Source organism: Impatiens glandulifera, chromosome 5 (genome assembly GCF_907164915.1).
Source record: "Impatiens glandulifera chromosome 5, dImpGla2.1, whole genome shotgun sequence".
In the NCBI taxonomy this organism is placed as follows: domain Eukaryota; kingdom Viridiplantae; phylum Streptophyta; class Magnoliopsida; order Ericales; family Balsaminaceae; genus Impatiens; species Impatiens glandulifera.
Genome location: NC_061866.1, coordinates 47,002,967 through 47,024,590, shown reverse-complemented (window position 1 = coordinate 47,024,590; position 21,624 = coordinate 47,002,967). Strand labels below are relative to the sequence as shown.

General features: G+C 27.0%; 3 protein-coding genes and 1 long non-coding RNA gene across 4 annotated transcripts; 1 reads left to right on the top strand and 3 right to left on the bottom strand.

Moving 5' to 3' along the window:
* Positions 1-9,375: 9,375 nt before the first annotated feature.
* On the bottom strand, positions 9,376-12,575 carry LOC124938717 (FT-interacting protein 3-like). The gene is made up of 2 exons (XM_047479214.1): positions 12,356-12,575; positions 9,376-12,002 (listed from the first exon to the last, which is right to left on the bottom strand). Exon 2 carries the CDS (start codon positions 11,920-11,922, stop codon positions 9,592-9,594), a length of 2,331 nt encoding a protein of 776 aa, XP_047335170.1. The 5' UTR covers positions 11,923-12,002; positions 12,356-12,575; the 3' UTR covers positions 9,376-9,591.
* LOC124939531 lies at positions 11,967-16,046 on the bottom strand. Its single transcript, XM_047479998.1, has 7 exons — positions 16,028-16,046; positions 15,876-15,933; positions 15,169-15,238; positions 15,002-15,061; positions 12,356-12,530; positions 12,152-12,158; positions 11,967-12,051 (listed from the first exon to the last, which is right to left on the bottom strand). Exons 1-7 carry the CDS (start codon positions 16,044-16,046, stop codon positions 11,967-11,969), a joined length of 474 nt encoding a protein of 157 aa, XP_047335954.1.
* Positions 16,047-17,974: 1,928 nt separating this feature from the next.
* LOC124937538 (myb family transcription factor PHL5-like) lies at positions 17,975-19,470 on the bottom strand. Its single transcript, XM_047477816.1, has 7 exons — positions 18,990-19,470; positions 18,722-18,911; positions 18,578-18,654; positions 18,475-18,514; positions 18,349-18,403; positions 18,204-18,273; positions 17,975-18,103 (listed from the first exon to the last, which is right to left on the bottom strand). Exons 1-7 carry the CDS (start codon positions 19,392-19,394, stop codon positions 18,011-18,013), a joined length of 930 nt encoding a protein of 309 aa, XP_047333772.1. The 5' UTR covers positions 19,395-19,470; the 3' UTR covers positions 17,975-18,010.
* LOC124937539 lies at positions 19,275-21,217 on the top strand. Its single transcript, XR_007099371.1, has 3 exons — positions 19,275-19,417; positions 19,737-19,832; positions 19,983-21,217. It is a non-coding gene; the product is annotated as an uncharacterized LOC124937539 (long non-coding RNA).
* Positions 21,218-21,624: the final 407 nt, after the last annotated feature.

Here is a 21,624-nt window from a genome sequence, read left to right as displayed (position 1 = left end):
ATTTGTTTTTTTAATTCTAATAACTTTTATTATTTCATCCACTAACAAAAAGTATTTATATAACTATTTATTTAATTTAATCCTTCTCCGATTAATACTTTAAAAAAACATAATATAATATATATTTTAAAATATATATATTTATATATTTGCTTAGTTGATTTATTTATATATTTGGTTAGTTGATTTATTAATTCTCCCATGTTATTATTTAGTAAATATATAAATAATTTAAGAACAAAAATATATAAATAAATAAGCTAACAAACAAATATATAATTAAATAAGTCAACTAACAAAATAAATAAATTAACTAACGAACAAAATTTATAAATTAATTGGTCATAATTCTCCGCTAACATTCTCTGTCACACAGCTAGCTTCTGTCATAATTCTCTGCTAACATTCTCTGTCAACACACGCTTCTCTCGTCATAATTCTCCGCTAACATTCTCTCACACACTGTCATTCTCATCCTCCTCTTGATAAGGTGACATATCCAAGTCTTTAGTTCTAAAATCATTACTCTATTTATTATACTTCCGCCCAATTTCACATATAAACTAAAATGTTTCTCACTTTATTATTATTTTCACAATTTTTTAATAAAAAAAATATTATTTCTCTCTAGTTCATCTTTATCTTCAGCATTTATTTTAATAATTTCTTTCCCTAAAATTTGTTTTTTAATTCTAATAACTTTTATTATTTCATCCACTAACAAAAATAATTATGTAATTATTTATTTAATTTAATCCTTCTCCGATTAATACTTTTAAAAAATATAATATAATATATATTTTAAAATATATATATTTATATATTTGCTTAGTTGATTTATTTATATATTTGGTTAGTTGATTTATTAATTCTCCCATGTTATTACTTTAGTAAATATATAAATAAATTAAGAACAAAATATATAAATAAATAAGCTAACAAACAAATATATGATTAAATAAGTCAACTAACAAAATAAATAAATTAACTAACGAACAAAATTTATAAATTAATTGGTCATAATTCTCCGCTAACATTCTCTGTCACACACGCTTCTGTCATAATTCTCTGCTAACATTCTCTGTCAACACACGCTTCTGTCGTCATAATTCTCCGCTAACATTCTCTCACACACTGACATTCTCATCCTCCTCTTGATAAGGTGACATATCCAAGTCTTTAGTTCTAAAATCAATACTCAATTTATTATACTTCCGCCAAATTTCACATATAAACTAAAATGTTTCTCAATTTATTATTATTTTCACTATTTTTTAATAAAAAAAATATATTATTTCTCTCTAGTTCATCTTTATCTTCAGCATTTATTTTAATAATTTTTTCTCTAAAATTTGTTTTTTAATTCTAATAACTTTTATTATTTCATCCACTAATAAAAATATTTATGTAATTATTTATTTAATTTAATCCTTCTCAGATTAATACTTTAAAAAAACATAATATAATATATATTTTAAAATATATTTATATATATATTTGCTTAGTTGATTTATTTATATATTTGGTTAGTTGATTTATTAATTCTCCCATGTTATTAATTTAGTAAATATATAAATAAATTAAGAACAAAATATATAAATAAATAAGCTAACAAACAAATATATAATTAAATAAGTCAACGAACAAAATAAATAAATTAACTAACGACAAAATATATAAATTAATCTGTCATAATTCAACGCTAACATTCTCTGTCACACACGCTTCTGTTATAATTCTCCGCTAACATTCTTTTCTCTCACACACTCTCTCATAATTCTCCACTAACATTCTCTCTAATAATTCTCCGCTAACATTCTCTCTAACATTCTTCTCTCTCACATACTCTGTCATAATTCTCCGCTAATATTCTCTCTCACACTGACATTCTCATCCTCCTCTTGATAATTGATAAGGTGACATATCCAATATATGTCTTTAGTTCTCAAATCATTACTCTATTTATTATACTTCCGCCCAATTTCACATATTTATTATACAATTTCTCTCATTATTATTATTTTCACAATTTTTTAATAAAAAAAATATTATTTTTCTCTAGTTCATCTTTATCTTCAACATTTATTTTAATAATTTTTTCTCTAAAATTTGTTTTTTAATTCTAATAACTTTATTATTTAATCCACTAACATAAATATGGGAGGTGCTTTTCCCACCCCCTCCCATATTCCCATCCTCCACCCTCCCTCCTCAATTAACTCTAAAAGTACTTATTTATTCCTATCATTCTTATATATTTACCTTTCTTATTTTATTTATTTTATTTTATTTAATTATTATGTTTTTTTATTAAATATAATTAATTTTTAATATGTTTTTTTTTAAATTTATTTATTTAATTAAAAATACAAAATATTATTATTTTTATATTATAATTATTTAAAATATATTAAATATTGAAATGTGTATAATTTAATAAAATATAATATTATTAATTAAAATAATAATGATTAGACTAATTATTAATTATTATTTAATAAATAAAAAAATTGAATCATTCAATTATTATTTTTATAAGTATTTTAATATATATATATATATAATTAATATAATAAAATATTAAATATTAAATGTTTATATTTTATTAAATCAAGACATATTTTAATATTTTATATATTTTAAATAATTATAATATAAAAATAATAATATTTTGTATTTTTAATTAAATAAATAAAATAAAATAAATATTAAAAATTAATTAATTAATTATATTTAATAATAAAAAACTTAATAATTAAATAAAATAAAATAAATAAGATAAAAAAAAGTAAATATATAAAAATGAAAGGGATAAATAAATAATTTTTGAGTTAATTAAGGAGTAGAACGGGGTGGAAATATGGGAGGTGGTGGGAAAAGTAATTTGCCATAAATATGTAGTTAATTATTTATTTTATTTATTCAATTCTCCTATTATTACTCTAAAAAAACATAAAATAATATATATTTATATATATTTTTGTTAGTTAATTTATTTATATATTTTATTACTTGATTTATTAATTCTTCCTTATTATTACTCTCAAAAAATATATATAAATAAATAAGCTATCAAAAATATATATAAATAAATAAGCTATTGAAAATATATATAAATAAATAAGCAAACGATAATATATATATAAATAAGCTAACTAACTAACGACAAAATATATAAATAAATAATTTAACCACAAAATATATAAATAAATAATCAAAAGAAAAAATATATAAATAAATAAGTTAACGATAAAATATATAAATTGTCTGCATATATTTTATCTCTTATTTGTTACAATATAAATTAAAGTGAAAATATTATTTATAAGGTGATATATATATATATCATATATAACATCAAATTTTTAGTTCTTATAACATTACTCTATTTATTATCCTTCACTCAATTTCATATTTTTAGAATATTTATCTCATTATCATTATTTTCACAATTTTTTAATAAAAAAAATGTTATTTTTCTCTTATCCATCTTTCTCTTATGTGTTATTTTTTTAATAATCTTTTTCTCTAAAATTTAGTCATTCAATTCTAATAACTTTGTTATTTCATTCATTAAAATAAGTATATGTTTAATTATTTATTTAATTTATTCCTCATGTTATTACTCTAAAAACATAATATAATATATATTTTAAAATATATATATATTTATATATTTTGTTAATTGGTTGATTAATTCTCTTGTTATTAATAAAAAACATATAAATAAATAAGTTAACGCAAAAATATATAAATAAGCTAACGAACAAATTAATTAATCTCATATTAGATGATATTTAGTTCCTCCCTTTCTTACCATATGAATGAAAGAAATAAAAAAATTAACAATAAAATATATAAATTAAATTAGTGATACATTTTCTGCATATTTCTTCATTTTCTGAATATATTTAATTTTTTTTACATTCTCTACATATATTTAGCTTTATTTAGCTTCTTGACATTCTCTTAATATATTTAGTTCCTATGACATTCTCTACATATATTTAGGACATTTTCTGAATATATTTAACTTATTCTCTACATATATTTAGAGGACCTGACATTCTCTGAATATATTTAGCTTATTCTCTACATATATTTAGCTTCTCTGACATTCTTTAAATATATATAGCTCCTCTGACACTGACACTGTCAACATATATTTAGCTTTCAGCTTTTTTAACCTTCTCTAAATATATTTAGTTAATCTGACATTCTCTACATATATTTAGCTTTCTTGACATTCTCTGAATATATTTAGTTCCTCTTATATTCTTTACATATATTTAGCTCTCTTGATATTTTCTGAATATATTTAGCTCCTCTTATATTTTTTACATATATTTAGCTCTCTTGATATTTTCTGAATATATTTAGCTCCTCTAATATTCTTTACATATATCTAGCTTTCCTGACATTCTCTGAATATATTTAATATATTTAGTTCCTCTTATATTCTTTACATATATTTAGCTCTCTTGATATTTTCTGAATATATTTAGCTCCTCTAATATTCTTTACATATATCTAGCTTTCCTGACATTCTCTAAATATATTTAGCTCCTCTGACATTCTCTACATATATTTAGCTTAGCTCCATGACATTCTCTGAATATATTTAACTCATTTAACACTCTCTAATATATTTAGCTCTCCTGACATTCTCTACATATATTTAGCTCTCTTAACATTCTTTAGCTCCTCTGACATTCTCTACATATATATTTAGCTCTCTTGACATTTTCTACATATATTTAGCTCCCCTAACATTCTCTGAATATATTTCTTTGAATATATTTAGCTTCTCCTCTAATACTCACTTTGACGTTCTCTACATATATTTAGCTCCTATGATGTCACACTCTAACATTCTCTGCATATACTACATTCTCAAATCATTACTCTATTTATTATACTTTCATTCAATTTTTATATGTTAACTAAAATAAGAAAAAAAAAACTCTCTCATTATTTTCTTTTTAATAATATTTTTTCTTAGTATTTTAATTTTAATAACTTTGTTATTTCATCCACCATCATATCATAAGTATGTATGTAGTTAATTATTTAATTTATTTATTCTCCTGTTATTACTCTAAAAAACATAATATAATATATATTTTAAAATATATTCATATATTTTGTTAGGTAATTTATTAATTCTCACTTGCTATTATTATGGAAAAAATATATAAATAAATAATTTAATGAAAAAAAATAAATATATAAATAAATAAGCTAACTACAAAATATATAAAAAAATATATAAATAAATATATAAATAAATAAACTAACGACAAAATATATAAATAAATAAGATAACGACAAAATATATAAATAAATAAACTAACTACAAAATATATAAATAAATATATAAATAAATAAACTAACTACAAAATATATAAATAAATATATAAATAAATAAACTAACTACAAAATATATAAATAAATATATAAATAAATAAACTAACGATAAAATATATAAATAAATAAGCTAACTACAAAATATATAAATAAATAAACTAACGACAAAATATATAAATAAATAAGCTAACGACAAAATATATAAATAAATAAACTAACGACAAAATATATAAATAAATAAGATAACGACAAAATATATAAATTAATTGGTCATAATTCTCCTCTGCTAACATTCTCTGTCACACAAGCTTAGGTCATGATTCTCCGCTAACATTCTCTGTCACACACGCTTTGGTCAGCTTTGGTCATGATTCTCTACTAACATTCTCTGTCACACACTGACATTCTTATCCTCCTCTTTATAAGATTCTCTGTCACACACTCACATTCTCATTCTCTGTCACACACTCACATTCTCATTCTCTGTCACACACTGACATTCTCATCCTCTTCTTTATAAGATTCTTTGTCACACACTGACATTCTCATCCTCCTCTTTATAAGATTCTCTATCACACACTGACAATCTCATCCTCCTCTTTATAAGGTGACATGTACAATGTATGTCTTTAGTTCTCAAATCATTACTCTATTTATTATATTTCCGCCCAATTTCACATATAAACTAAAAATTTTCTCTCATTATTATTATTTTCACAATTTTTTAATAAAAAAAAAAATATTATTTCTCCCTAGTTTATCTTTATCTTCAGCATTTATTTTAATAAATTCTTTCTCTAAAATTTCTCTTTTAATTCTAATAACTTTATTATTTCATCCACTAACATAAATATGTAAGTAATTATTTATTTAATTTATTCAATTCTCCTATTATTATTCTAAAAAAACATAATATAATATATATTTATATATTTTTTTTAGTTAATTTATTTATATATTTTATTACTTGATTATAAAAAAAATGTTATTTTTCTCTTATTCATCCTTCTCTTATGTATTATTTTTTTAATAATCTTTTTCTCTAAAATTTAGTCATTCAATTCTAATAACTTTGTTATTTCATCCATTAAAATAAATATATGTTTAATTATTTATTTAATTTATTCATCATGTTATTACTCTAAAAAAATATAATATAATATATATTTTAAAATATATATATATATTTATATATTTTGTTAATTGATTTATTAATTCTCTTATTATTAATAAAAAAACATATAAATAAATAAGCTAACGACAAAAATATATAAATAAGTTAACTAACAAAAAAAAATATATTTAATTCCTCACGTGGTTACAATATGAATGATAGAAATAGAAAAGATTAACAATAAAATATATAAATTAAATTAGAGATACATTTTTTTTCATATTTCTTCATTGACATTTTTGAATATATTTAGCTTATCTTATCTATACTTGATATTCTTATACCCTGACATTCTCTAAATATATTTAATTTCTCTGACATTTTCTACATATATTTAGCTCTACTGACATTCTCTCAATATATTTAGCTCCTTTGACATTCTCTGAAATATATTTAGTTTCTATGATATTCTCTACATATATTTAGTCTCTATGACATTCTTTATATATATTTAGCTCTCCTGACATTCTCTGAATATATTTAGCTCCTCTTACATTCTCTACATATATTTAGCTCTCTTGACATTCTCTGAATATATTTAGCTCCTCTGACATTTTCTACATATATTTAGCTCACTTGATATTCTCTGAATATATTTAGCTCATCTTACAATCTTTATATATATTTAGCTCCTCTTACATTCTCTAAATATATTTAACTCCTCTGACATTCTCTACATATATTTAACTTTACTGACATTCTCTGAATATATTTAGCTCCTATGACATTCTCTACATATATTTAGCTTTGCTCCTTCACATTTTCATTTTCTTAGTTCTTTTGACATTCTCTACATATATTTAACTCTCCTGACATTCAGCTCTCCTAACATTCTCTAAATATATTTAGCTCTCCTGACATTCTCTGAATATGCTCTCCTGACATTCTCTAAATATATTTAATTTTCTTGATATTTTCTGAATATATTAAGCTCCTCTGACATTCTCTACATATATTTAGCTCTCTTGACATTCTCTACATATATTTAGCACCCCTAACATTCTCGCTCTTATGATGTCACACTCTAACATTCTCTGCATATACTACATTCTCAAATCATTACTCTATTTATTATACTTTCATTCAATTCTATAGGTTAACTAAAATATTTTTATTATTATTATTATTTTCACAATTTTTAAGGAAAACAAATTCTCTCATTATTTTTTTTTAATAATATTTTTTTTTAGTATTTTAATTTTAATAACTTTGTTATTTCATCCACTATCATAAGTATGTATGTAATTAATTATTTAATTTATTTATTCTCCTGTTATTACTCTAAAAAAACATAATATAATATATATTTTAAAATATATTCATATATTTTTGTTAGGTAATTTATTAATTCTCACTTGTTATTATTATGGAAAAAATATATAAATAAATAAGTTAACAGACAAAATATAATATATATATATATATATATAAAAGCTAACTACAAAATATATAAATAAATAAGTTAACTACAAAATATATAAATAAATATATAAATAAATAAACTAACAACAAAATATATAAATAAATAAGATAACGACAAAATATATAAATAAATAAACTAACGACAAAATATATAAATAAATAAGTTAAAAAAAAAAAAAAACTAAAGCACAAATTCTCCTATTTATAAGGTGACCTGTACAATGTCAAATTTTTATTTCTCATATTATTATTTTATTTATTATAAGTTTATCTAATTTCACATTAAAACTAAAATATTTCTCTCATTATTATTATTTCATAATTTTTTAATAAAAAAAAATATTATTTCCCTTTTATCCATCTTTATCATTATTTTTTTAATAATTTTTTTCTCTTGTGTATGTAATATATTTTTATTTTGATATCATTAATTTTAAAATTATTTTATCATGAGACACGTGTCACATTAAATCACCATCAAACTTAATTCATCTATACCTTGTTTGGATTGAATTATTTTAATCATCAAAATTAAAAAAAAAAATAAACATTATTTCACTTTCACTCTTAATTATCACATGTATAATTTAATAACTTTCTATTTTAAATTTGTATTTTTTAATTTATCATTATATATTATTTTTTATCAAAAAAAAATTCTGTATATTCTCGAAATTATCATCATTAGTTTTTTATTTAAATACTAGATCCGACCAAACCTATATGTTTTATAGGACCAGATGGTGAAATGTTAGAAGTTCAACGGCTATGAGTCCTTTGAAGCAGTCTGTTTCAATGGTGGGGCCCTTGTCCCTTTTCTTTTCTTCCATATTTTTTTATATTCGTAACATTCCTTCTTTATTCAAAAAAATAATAGTATATATTTTTTATATATAAAACGGAGTTGGTCGCTGATTTAGTTTTTTTACTCTCTTTTTATTACTAATGATTATAAATAATTAGTGCATTAATATAATTATACATAAAAATTAATAATTTTTATTAATTAAAGTTTTATAATTTATATTAAAAAATATAATGCCATATATTATCAGTATATTTGATATGAATTTCAAAATAACTTAATTAATATTAATAGTTATTTATTATATATGTCAAAAATATTAGATATTATAATAATATTATTATATTCATTTTATATATATATATATATATAGTTTAATACTTATAAAAGAGATATAACAGATATAATAGAGAGGGCATAAAATATTACAAATATATTATATTAAATCCTCCTCCTTTATAGGGTGGCAATCTAGGTTTAACAATTCTAACCTAAACCGAGTGAATTCTTATTTTAGTTTCTTTTCCTTGGGACAAAATATGTGCTAACTTGTTTCTTGTCTCCTAAACTAATTGATAAATTATTTAATTTCTTTTAGGGGCATATGTTTCATTCCAACTATAAGAGGGTACTAATTTACCACAAAGGGTCTACAATTAAACATCATAAGTCATAACCATACTACCTCCCATTACAAAATAAAAATTAAACAAATAAAACAATCCCCACAAGGTGAAAAACAACACAAGTTATATGAGTCTACATTCTCTTTTTAAAACCATATCCAAAACCAAAACACGAAAAGAAAGCCATACCATACCTCTCACAGCATACAGTCGTTTCGGGCGGGCAACCTCCTGAAGAAATTTATCGGAACACTAGGAAGCCTGTGACGAAACCTCGGGTGTCTCAACACATAAAAACCCGAAAGCAGCGCCACCACCTGAAAAGGCGTCACGTACAGCACCACAGCTGCAAGCAAACAGAACATAACAAACAACGATGTGGCTCTCGGGTCACGCCAGCTCAGCAACGACTGAAACCTCTCCCCTTGTGTAGCCATATCACCAACAACCGTCTGAATCCTCCCAGCTATACTCCTCAACCGATCATACCTCATCCGCGCAATATCATTCGGACGAGAAGTCGGAAACGTATCGAATTCCTCGTCCAGCTCGTCCGGATAGGCGTTATCAGCGCAAGACAAACGCGTGTCCATGTGAGGAGGATGTCTCGGCCTCCACCTATAGTACCAAATTCCGATCAAGAAAAGGTAAAGAAAAATCGTCGGCAAAATCAGCTCCGGGTAAAGAGCTAGTATAGTAAACAGAATATGAATCAAAACCGATGTAATCGGGTTCTTCCAATTACATATCTGATCGAACCATTTCCCAACCGCAACTATCCCGCTTAACACACCCATAATGCGGAAAAAGTTTGCCTTACTCCTCCTCATGCTCCACATGTGGGAACCAACATCCAGCATGTACTCAACCACCTCTTTCCTCAGAGGAGGCTCGGCTCGACTCAGCCTCATCGAGACGATCTGAGTCGCCTGATGCCTCAAGTTATCCAGTTGACTAATAGTCAACGGATGAAGATAATGCATTTTCGGTAGCAACGGCATTGAGTACATATGCATCATGTTCAGTAGAGACGCACAAGTAAACCGCATCGCCAACTGAATCTCGCCCATTTTCTTCACACCCGACGGATGCAAAACCAGGAGCGGATACGAATGAGTGTAGACCCGATCGGTTTCCAACGTGGAAAGACGAATTCTCACCTTTCCGATCCTCGAATCCCTCGGAGTTCCGTTTTTATCTCCTCCACCTTGAATGTGACAGTTGTCGAAAACGCCTATAGTTAAAACCGTGCACGGATCAAAAACCTCCCACGTATACTGCTCGTTCCATCTAGGCGTGAAGTTGTCAATGATCGTCCTCGTTCGAATCCACTTCTGCCCGTATTTCGCAACACAATAAGCGTCTGTAGTCGGACGTCCATCCTTCGTCTTCATGGGAGACAGACCGACCGCACTTAAAATACCCAATTCGAGAACTCCAATGTTTGACTTCCATAACTGTTTGGCAGTAGCCCTTAGATCGCTACTATAATGGGTCGATTCGTCCAAGACATGATAACCACCTTCCAAGCAGATTCTCATATGTAACCTGCTCGAGAATTTCACCTCCTTCTTCTTGTCACCCTCCGTAATAACAACATGCTTCTCGATAGTATACCATTTTGAGTTCACGGCTTTGTTATCCAAACGCCTGTCAACATACTGAAGAGGGATCGCGCATCTCCCCAAGATGTCTTCCTTGTTTGGTGCGATCCTATCTTCGACACTTAAAACCAAAGGTTCTTCGAAAGGCTCAGCAACTACAAACATCAAATCCTCGTTCCACATTGGGTTTATAGTCTTGCTGGTCGAAATCCTAGTTCTTAAAGCTTGATTCCCGAGAATGACTTTAACAAAAACTTCGGGAAATCTAGTTTTATCGCCAGGGATTAAATCCTGAGCCTCGATTACGTTAACCCTAAGATACCATAGTTTAGGAGAAAGGTAAACTTTGGATCGGATATTCGCAAGTCCATCAACGCCACTAATGGCTGCAGCATCCGAATGCCAAGCTTCGGGAAATGCCTCATCAGCTTGATTTCCCATCCAAACAGCTAACATAATCTCCCCTTTAAACTTACTACCGTTCTTATCTTCTATCCTATACCACTGTGGTGCCAAAGGACTATCAGGCTGTATTCTCTTCGGGACCTCATTGAGATCGAACCAAACTCTTCCCATAAAATCATCCTTCACGAAATCCTTATCCTTAACAATTACTTCGAGAATTGAAGCTTGAAGACGATCTTTCGAGAATGCAAAGACCTGATTCCATTCAGGATTGTTTTTCTTCTCGAAATGACGAGTTGTACCTTTGTAATTTCCAAGCTTAATTTCAACATAGGGATCACAACTACCGGTTACATCCTTACTTGGTAAATCCCTGGCCTTAACAACACGAACATAGAGATATTGCATCTGCTCAACTAAGTCATAGGTGCTTGTCAGCTTTTCACCGGAGAATTTTCCACCTCCTAGATGTGGATTGGTCTCCTTCAAAGAGAAATCCTCAGCCGGAGGCCTCTGCATCTTACTTTTCTGATGAAAAGAAGAAACAAACAAAACCTAGGGTTCTAAGATCCCTTGACAAACTCAAAGCAACGATTAACCTGAAATTGACAGTAAACAAAAATCAAAACGTACGCCTTAGCATGCAAGCTGCAACGAGCAGCAAAATCAAAATCAAAACAACCAGAAATCATATGATATAGACGAAAACGAATTCAATCCAGATCTGAATATAAACGAAAACCTATACCTAAGTCCTGTAACAATAACTCAGATAAATGTTCGCGAATCTCATAGATAAACATTATTCAAAATAATGATAAGACATGAATATACATATCATGCATGAATCAGTAGAATGAAATTAAACGACTCCTGCGTTATATAGAACATTTCGTAAGAACAGATGAACGGTTTACACACATAAACTAAAGCTGGATAGAGAAACTAATACCTGAGGCTTCGGAAACCGACTGCAGACGGAACGAGCTGTTGAAATGAGTGAGAATGTGGAGCTCGTTTTGATCGGAGCTAACAGAGACGGAGAGATGAACGGCGACGTCGCCGGAGATGGAATCGCCGGAGATGGATCGCCGGAGATGGAAGAAAGAGAAAAGTGAAAGTGAAATCTAGAGAGAGAAAAAAAAGGCGGAAATGAAGATTGTTGTAAGAATCTGAACCTGGATCTGTAAGAACTCAGAATACACCACCGAACATATTTCTCTCTCCTCCTTTTTTTTATTATTATTTAAATAATAATATTTAATAAAATAAATCATTATTAAAATTATCTATAAACAAAAGTCTTACTATAAAAATTAAAAGTTATATTTGAGAATTTCGGTTTAAATTTAGAATAATAATAAAAGAAATAGGATAAACTAATTTTTAAATTATGTTAATTAAAATAATTTATATTTTGTCTCCATTGACAACAGAACTTTGGTCGGTTCAGGTAGAAAGGAATTAATGGGATGATTTGTGTGTTATTACTTAATGTTTAAGAAACTTATTAATTTATTGTGTACAAATCATTTACGAAATCTTACTTTTAAATTATGATTATATTTATTAAATAACTGTTTACATATGATTATAATTAATAACTTATTTAATTAGTCAAAGGCATCTCAAACAAGGAATAAGGAATAATGCGTATTCACATCATTTATTTGGCAAAATTGTTCAATTTGAGTTTGAATGAGTCATTTAAATTTTGTACCTCTTCTTTGAAATATTGAATTTCAACTAATTAAAGGTTTTGATTACCGAATTTTAATGAATAGATAATTAAAGTCCTTTAGATAATTTTTTATTTATTTATAAACACCACATATATAATAAGTTAACTGTATTTAAAATTGTTAATACAAAATATTGTTTTTTATAATCTTAACTTAAAAAGTCTTAAATTGTATCTTTTAAAATAAAATGAATCTCAATTTATAAATTAAGCATAATTTATTTAATTTTAAATAGTTACTAATATTATTAGTAATTAACTTGTTAATTTGGAGATTTAGTAAGGTTGACAACTCATCTACAATCGACCATGTACTTAAATTTTTAAATAAAATTATTTTTAATTTAAATGTGAATTATTTGAAATTTACTGAGATAATTAATCTAAAAAAATATTGTATAAAAGGTTAAAATATTAAGTTTGATTTTCACTTTAACAGATTTAAATAGAATCATAATGAAAAATACTTTTTTAAAATAAAAAAGGGTAAATTATTTGAGTTAATTAATTAATAGAATAATATTTTTATTAAATATTTTGACAATAACTCAATTGAATTGATCAAATTGATTTTGGTCACAATATATTAAAAATAAGAAAATAAAATAACGGTGAATTAAATATTGAATGACGTTTGAAAGTGTGATAGAGTCTACAATTCCGTAATTTGCATGACGGAATTACCGAGGATATATTAAAAAAATAAAAATAAAAATAAAAAGAGTCGGTTGAGATATGGACGACACGTGTAATCCAGATCAGCAGTTGGGATGTGATCTGGAATGACACGTAGTCCATAAATTGTAGTTGTGGCAGTCAGTCCGAATGACACGTGGTCCATAACGCTTTTTAAATTGGACTCATTTTCTACTTTTTCAAATCAAATCAAAGAATCCAATGTATCAAAATAATCTCAAACGGGGACCATTTGTATATCATTTAAAGCTGTTTTTTATTTTTTATTTTTTATTTTATATTTTTTAATGATTAAGTTTATTTAATATATTCAGCTAATATTTAAAGTTTCATTTGTTTATATACTTAATCATTATATTTTATTTCTTTTAGGTTAGTTATTAAATGTTTAAGTAATTTTTATTTGATTTATGCTTATGAATTTATTTATTAAAATTATATAATAATTTATTAGGGAATCATAATTATATATTCATAGTTATAAACATAGTAAATTTATTGTTATGATTTAATATGTTGATGGTAACTTGTCTTTTTGAGAGTATTTTGTTTTGAAGATATTATTATATTATTTTGATGAACAAGTTCCAACATTTTTTAATTAATTTAATATTAATACAAAATAAAAAATGATTTAAAACAAAGTCTATATGTCTCTTAACAAATTAAAATATTTATACTTTATTTTTTTCTAATTTTAATAGTTAATATATATTTTAATAATTTAATTTATTTTCATTAAATAAATTTTGAGAATTTATAATTCATTTTTTATATATATATATAATCTTAAATCAAATAAACTCTAAATAATTAATATTATTTTTTTCATTATTTTATTCCAAATATTAATCTAGTTGTGTATTAGTGTCACTTATTACACTTATATTTTTATATTATTTTTGTTGTTAGATTTAAACTACTTTTTGTCTATATCATATTAAATTAATTTTTCAATAAATAATATTGTTTTATTTTATTTTCTAAACACTTTGTATATTAAAAACAAATTGTTTAAACACATGTACACTAACTATTGAGCATGATAAATACAATTAAAAACTTATAATGAAAAAGCAGGAAATAAAACATAAAGCAACAACAAAATAATCTTGTTGTTCTTGATAAGAGTCAAGAAATTTGGCTCAAATCTGATCAAACATGCATAATCTTTAGTTGCTTCCCTTGTTCTTCTATCTGTAGCTGCAGCTTCCGCTGAACCTGATTCCCATAACAACATAAGATCAAACAATTACATTTAGAAACTACATGACATGTTTTCGTATTTTTTCGAATCTTATTTTCAATTTGTTTATGTAGTTTCTCACCTCTAGTTGCTCATAAAGACGACGCTGAATGTCTAGCTGAAGTTGCAACGCCTCTTTGATTTGGATTCCGCTGTTAAAATTTGTGGGTTGTGATTTAATTGAAAATCAATTTTATGGCTTATGTGTCTATTTGTAATTAGTACATTTCTTTTTACTAAATTTTTATTAAAATTTGAATTCAGGGCAGTTATTAATACAATATAGACTTGATATTTTATTATTTTGGTATCATTTATCCTTATTTTTAATTATTGGGTCTATAAATAAAGATCAAGTATTTCCCTATAATGTATTGAAAAGAATCAGAAAAGGGTAAAAGACTATTGCTACATCGAAGAGAGCCGTCATAGATAATAATGTGAGAGTTCAGACTTGGCGAACGAGATCTTTTCGATTAATATAAAATAATGATACCTTAAGTTATATTTTTAATTTTATAATTAAATTATAAATAACCAAACCAAAATAATCGACACCATGTTACTTATTTTGTAACGGTAATAGATCATTGACCATTGACCGAGAGAGAAATATAATTGACGAATTCATCCATTAACATAATCATTCCAACTTTAAGAAATGAAAAATTTAGAAATTATCAATTAATGTATGCTTCCTCATTCAATTTTAATTTATCACCGGATCTAATAATGACTAAAAACTTACCAATTAAGAAAATTAAGTTTTTGGAGTGAAATGAAACTTACCATTTGACATTAATCTCATGTGCCACATCAGTCATTCTAGTCTCCTTTTCATACTTTACTGCAAATATCCAAAGGCATTTAGAAAAGATCCTATATATAGTTTCTTAGAATAGTAGTATGATCCAATCTTCAAACAAGGAATATTTAACTACCTTCTTTTGCTTCTGCCATATATACTTACCTATAATTCTCTACTTCTTCAAAAATATAAAGTTAGGGACAAATAGTTATAGTAAAAAAGGATACAATAATGCATCATGATTTACATTTGTTACTTTGGTTTTATCATCTATAACTTATTTTTAATTATTATTATTATTATTATTATTATTTCCAAGTTTACTTTGGTTTTCCCGTTTAATATTTTATTTTCTAAGTGATAATTTAATATTTGGTGTTAATTGTCTTTATTTATAAGAATAGTGGGAGTGGCACAATGCATATTGCATAACCTAGGTCCACCTTGAGTTTACATTCATATTGATTTATCTTTTCTTACACATCTCAATCATTTTGGTAGTCATTTCAATTAAATTGAAAAAGTTTTATGAAAATTGTGACATGACATAAGAATATGAGTTATAATGAAAATAAGTGTTAGTTAAGAATCAAGAAGAAATCACTTCTTCTATAGTTTGGTTAGACTAGTCCATCCAGGTATTATATATCAACGTTAAAACTAAGGATAACAATTGGGCGGATTAGGACAAAGACTACATTTATCATTTTTCCGTCTCATTCTACTTGGGAGAATTTATTTTATTACCATTCTCAGTTCAATTTTGAGAATCTATGAGTGCACCATTATATATACCATATTCACATATTCTCTAAAATAAAATTTTCTTTGATAAAATTATAAAAGGATTTTTTTAATATTATATTATTATAAATAAATAAATTTAAAACTCTTATAAAATATAAAAAATAAATATATTGGTGTTGTTATATATTTAATTTTGTTAACTAGTGTTCATGGCAGAATCGATGTGAGATCGGAACGGAGACACAAATACCATCCCGTTCCATCTCCGGACAACTATTGACCGTTTGTTTGTAAGCTTGTTGTGTGGTTTTATTCATTTTACTTGTATATTGTTTTTCTTTAAAATTAGAACAAATGTTTGTTTTACTTTAATTTATTAACTTAGATAAGTTTTTTTTCTTTTGGAAGTATTTTTTAATAAAATAATATTAAATTGTTTAAAAAAAATTATAGAAAAATCGTCCCTAATGGACAATTCAAATCGAAAATTGACGGTCAAATTATAATTAGCCTCCCTAATTTTTAAACATAAGAATAATATCACAAATAAAAAGATTATATATGTATTTTTTTTATCATGTGTTGTAATTTTTCCTTAAATAAAAGGAGTCCAGGAATATATTTAAATTTTAGAATTGTAATCACTATATATTAAACTTGTTGCTGTTGGTATTTAAATGTCTATTCTTATCCAATAATAAATAGTAGATGTTTATAACATACAATAGATTTTTTTTATAAAAAATATAAAGTAGCTAGTTGAAAATAAAAAATAATTATTTTTGTTATAAAAAATATTTTTTTTAAAATTGAACTATTCACATCAATCCTTATATCTATTATCATTAATTTAGAATAAAATCAATAAATCTATGATAATATTTTTTTTTGGTAAAATATGATAAAATTATTTACTTATTATAAAATTCAAATTATTATTTTTTTTTCAATTAGTGATCATAGCACAAAATTGATTCAATTTGCTTGCTGGTTCGACTGGAAATGGTGGAACGGAGAAAGCTCTCTGGAATGACTAGTTTCTACACCGTTGAATTATCGCCAATGAGAAGGATCAATTTTACACCTTTGTTTTCACAGCATTAATATATGGAAGCAAAACCCTAGTACATCTGAAGTATGTTCAATCCAATTTCCTCTTCTTCGTTCTTTTTTTTACTCACGATTCATTGAATTATATGCATCTTGGTATTTCATTTGTCTATCCTCGCTTAACAGCTACTAGATTTTGCTTCAAAAGTTACTATGAGCATTATCAAATTGCATTTCTTTATTATTAGATTAGATTGACACCCTTCCTTCCTTTTTCTTTAGGTTCTATACATGATCTTGATTTGAATTGTGTATCTCATTAGACCCTTTCATTTGATCTTCCATGCTGATCAAACATAATCTTAAGTTGCTTCCCTTGTTCTTCAATCCGTAGCTGCAGGTTCCTTTGAATCTGATTCCAGAAAACCCAAAAACAACATTTAGAACCCACATGAGATCTTGTTTTACTACAAACAAACAAACATATGGATCTTTGTTTGTCCCTTTCTCACCTCTAGTTGTTCATGAAGACGCCTCTGGATATCTAGCTGCAGTTTCAACGCCTCTCTAATTTGAGTACCACTGCCAAAATCCAAGTGGAAGAATAAGTACAAAGGCAAAAATCAATTCCATATCCACTTCTTACTGAAAACTTACTTTTTCGCATCTGCTTGTGACACATCAGCCATTCTTGCCCCTTTTTCATACTTCCCTGCAGAATAGTAAAGAATGTGATTCAATCTTCGATCTTTTTGATATGATCTTCAAACAAGGAATAATTACCTTCTATTGCTTCTGGCATATACTTGGCTGTTCGGTACTTCTGCAAAAGACAAGTAATTAGGAACAAAGAGTAAGAAGAAGAAGAAGAAGAAGAAGCAATTACTTGCAGATGACTTTTGACATGAAATATTGTCAATCCTTCCAAGTCCATCAGATTGAGTATGGCCTTTGGTGTAGCTTCTGTAAAAGCACAAAATTAAAAAAAGAATATGATGCTGGAAATGGCTCTTCAGTTGTAATTACTCACTTTCTGCCCCACCAATACGTTTTACGCACTCAACAAAACGATTGTGAAGATCTTGAGTCCACCGGATTCTTGTTTTGCTGGCACCTGCAGAATCTGTGCAGACAGAGTTACCTGCTGAAGCAGAACATCCATGAGGTCTAGGTGATTGATTCCAGTGTACAAATTGTGAACCAGTCAGGTTCTCCTTAACCTGTATGGAAAATTTTCTAATTCTGTCATGATTCCTACCACTAAATATTGAGTTGTTATAATAAATCAAGAAACTCACCGATGAATCCAGGAACTTCCTTTTCAACTGGGAAAGGCGTTCCCTTTCTGTAACATTATAGCATGGAATTGCGTAAGATCTTTCAGATGAGCTGAAGTAGTGATTTTTGCCATAGCCGTTGGAATCAACATGCCTTGACATATCAATAATACCGAAGCTATCTCCTGAAGAATGACTATTGGTGGTCTGCTGGTCACAATTCTTGTAAATCTGGCTGGGAAATCTTGGATTTACTGCTTGAAAATCCATATGGTAATCTGGCACTCCAATTTGATCAAGGCCAAAGTTCTGATAGTGTGAACTATCCCCCGTTGGTGATTGAATTCCAAATTGCGGACTGCAGTTATATGCCAACCCGTGGCTTGATTGAACAATCTCCTGGCAGCTAAGCTTTTGGCTCTTCATTTACAAGTAGAAGAAAAAACCAGGTGAGTTATTATCTTATTGTCTTAGTTAAAACAAAGAACATGGAAAAACTAAAATTGATATCAACACTTGGATTGTATTTGAAGGGTTCGCTCCTCTTGAAGGTATTATTATGAGTGGAAAATAAATGGGGAATCTTGTAAAGGGTGATGCAGAATAGATTATGAAAACAACAGTTTGAATTTAATTGTTAGTCATATTCAAAACTAATATAAGACCAATATATCTTTGATTATGGTTATTGTCTGATATATATTTGCTTAGCTTCAATAGATAATTTAGTCTTTTACCTTCTTTGCAACTTGCATGCACATAATACAGGAATATTAAAGAAACTTCCAGGAAAAACTACTTAGATTTAGAAACGTGTCCAAGGAGAAAAGACAAAAGTGATTCCACGTCAACAGAATAGACAAGGTATCCACTTTAAGAGTCTTGACATTTTCAAGCTTTAAGTTGGGAATGAAAAGATGCCCCCACTCTACGTAGGGATGTCAAAAACCTGAAGCCTTAACTTAAGAAAAAAAATCAATGGTGTCTTTATTTTTGTGTTTTTTATGTTATCAGGGTGTCTGGTCCAGCTTTTCGTGGAGGAGGCTAGCACATCAACCCACGGGTATGAACTCCTACTTTTATTTGATGCTTTCAATTAGAGTCGAACACATGACTTCAGGATAGTAAGCCAGCCCCATATTCCATAGCCTATGTAAGATTTCATCTTATTGTTAAAGCTAAATGAAAATAAATTATATTTCTAATGGGTATTGGAATAAAATGTTCACGGGTTCTAACATTTGAATTATAACTCATAGTTAGAATTAACCTTGTCTGAAATTGTTAAAACATTAAAAGAATCTCTCATTTCCTACCATTAGCTTTTAGATAATGTTCAAGACGACAGTTTTTCCAAAGGTCATATCCTGTTTGGAGGCATTGCTTACGAAATATGTCCCTACGTACCCTCTAAGGACATCCATCCCTGCCAAAATAGCTGGCCAATTCCAGAAGAGAAAAAGGGTGTTTCTTTTTCTTTCTCTTTTTAGCAGCCTTAAGCTGATTTTTTAGAATATTGCATGCTTATCCTGTTGCTGGTTTATCCTAACTGACGTGTTCCCTTTTAGAGATCTAGTGTGTTCTTAAGCATCCAAGTTACTAGACTATGTTTCTTTTGTAGCAACAGTGAACTTTCTTTTACTTGAAAGCTTGAGGCCTCCAATATCATCTTGATCTTGAACTTACTCAACCTAGTCACTTTCTTCAAAACCTTAGCGTTGTCAATGCTCTCTGGTTCACCTCATTTATCTCCCTGCATTATTTGTTTCCCAGCACACAATCTTTGTGAATGGACTAGAATGGCATCTTTCATTAGCAAGCTAACACAACTGCCAACTTTTTGTATATATACACTTGTAACTCCTTTTTTTTTATTCTTACATTTACCAGTTTAGCAAAAGAGAAAAAAATGGTGGCCTCCTCTTGGTTTGCTTTACTATTTTCATAGTATAAAGTTTTATATGCTTTCTATGAAAAAACAAATGTCAAAGAAATCAGCATTTTACCATAGGAAGAGAATGGGAAAACAAATATATGTATATATATAGAAGCCAATAAAGTTGTCATGAAATAGGGGGCTTTCTTATCTTAAGATGAAAAAAGAATACTAGTCCTCCATTTCCACCACAGAATCAGATTCCCCATTTTATGTTTTTTTTAACTAGCTAGATCATGAAAAATAGAAAGAAAAAGAAGGGAACAATTTTTCCTGCCTTTTAAACAAGAAATTAAAAGGTTCTAACTATATCGTGGACAAGAAGAATGTCTCTCTACAAGGAAAGATTGGACTTACTATTGTTTGTTTGGAGATGAGTCATACTTGTTATCATAGATTTACTTTCTTACTAGGCACAATATCTGCATATTTGAAGATGCCACTCAATTATCAAACCTTTTGTCTGAAAATAGCAGAGTTTTGTTCCGAATTCTTTTGTTTTAACTCGATACATTTATAGTCATGGTATAGAATTCACAAGTGAAATAGTTAATTTCATTTTCGATTTTCAATGGATGAGTTTCATGCTTCATAGGATAAAGATTCATCTTGTTTGTCACTAAGGACAATGTGTGCTGTTTTATCCAAGAGAGTATTGGGAGAATCCAAATCCATTTCATTTCATGGGGGGACCCATTTGAGATGTGATATTTTTCTCTC

Coding starts and splice junctions, on each gene's coding strand:
- LOC124938717 (XM_047479214.1), bottom strand. CDS start 11,922: ATGCAGAGGCCTCCGGCTGAGGATTTCTCTTTGAAGGAGACCAATCCA.
- LOC124939531 (XM_047479998.1), bottom strand. Junction 15,239..15,875: donor CATGAGATTAATGTCAAATG/GTAAGTTTCATT, acceptor AAATTTTAACAG/CGGAATCCAAATCAAAGAGG. Junction 12,531..15,001: donor AGCAACTAAAGATTATGCAT/GTTTGATCAGAT, acceptor TTCTCTCTCTAG/ATTTCACTTTCACTTTTCTC.
- LOC124937538 (XM_047477816.1), bottom strand. CDS start 19,394: ATGAAGAGCCAAAAGCTTAGCTGCCAGGAGATTGTTCAATCAAGCCAC. Junction 18,404..18,474: donor TATGCCAGAAGCAATAGAAG/GTAATTATTCCT, acceptor ACTATTCTGCAG/GGAAGTATGAAAAAGGGGCA. Junction 18,274..18,348: donor TCACAAGCAGATGCGAAAAA/GTAAGTTTTCAG, acceptor GGATTTTGGCAG/TGGTACTCAAATTAGAGAGG.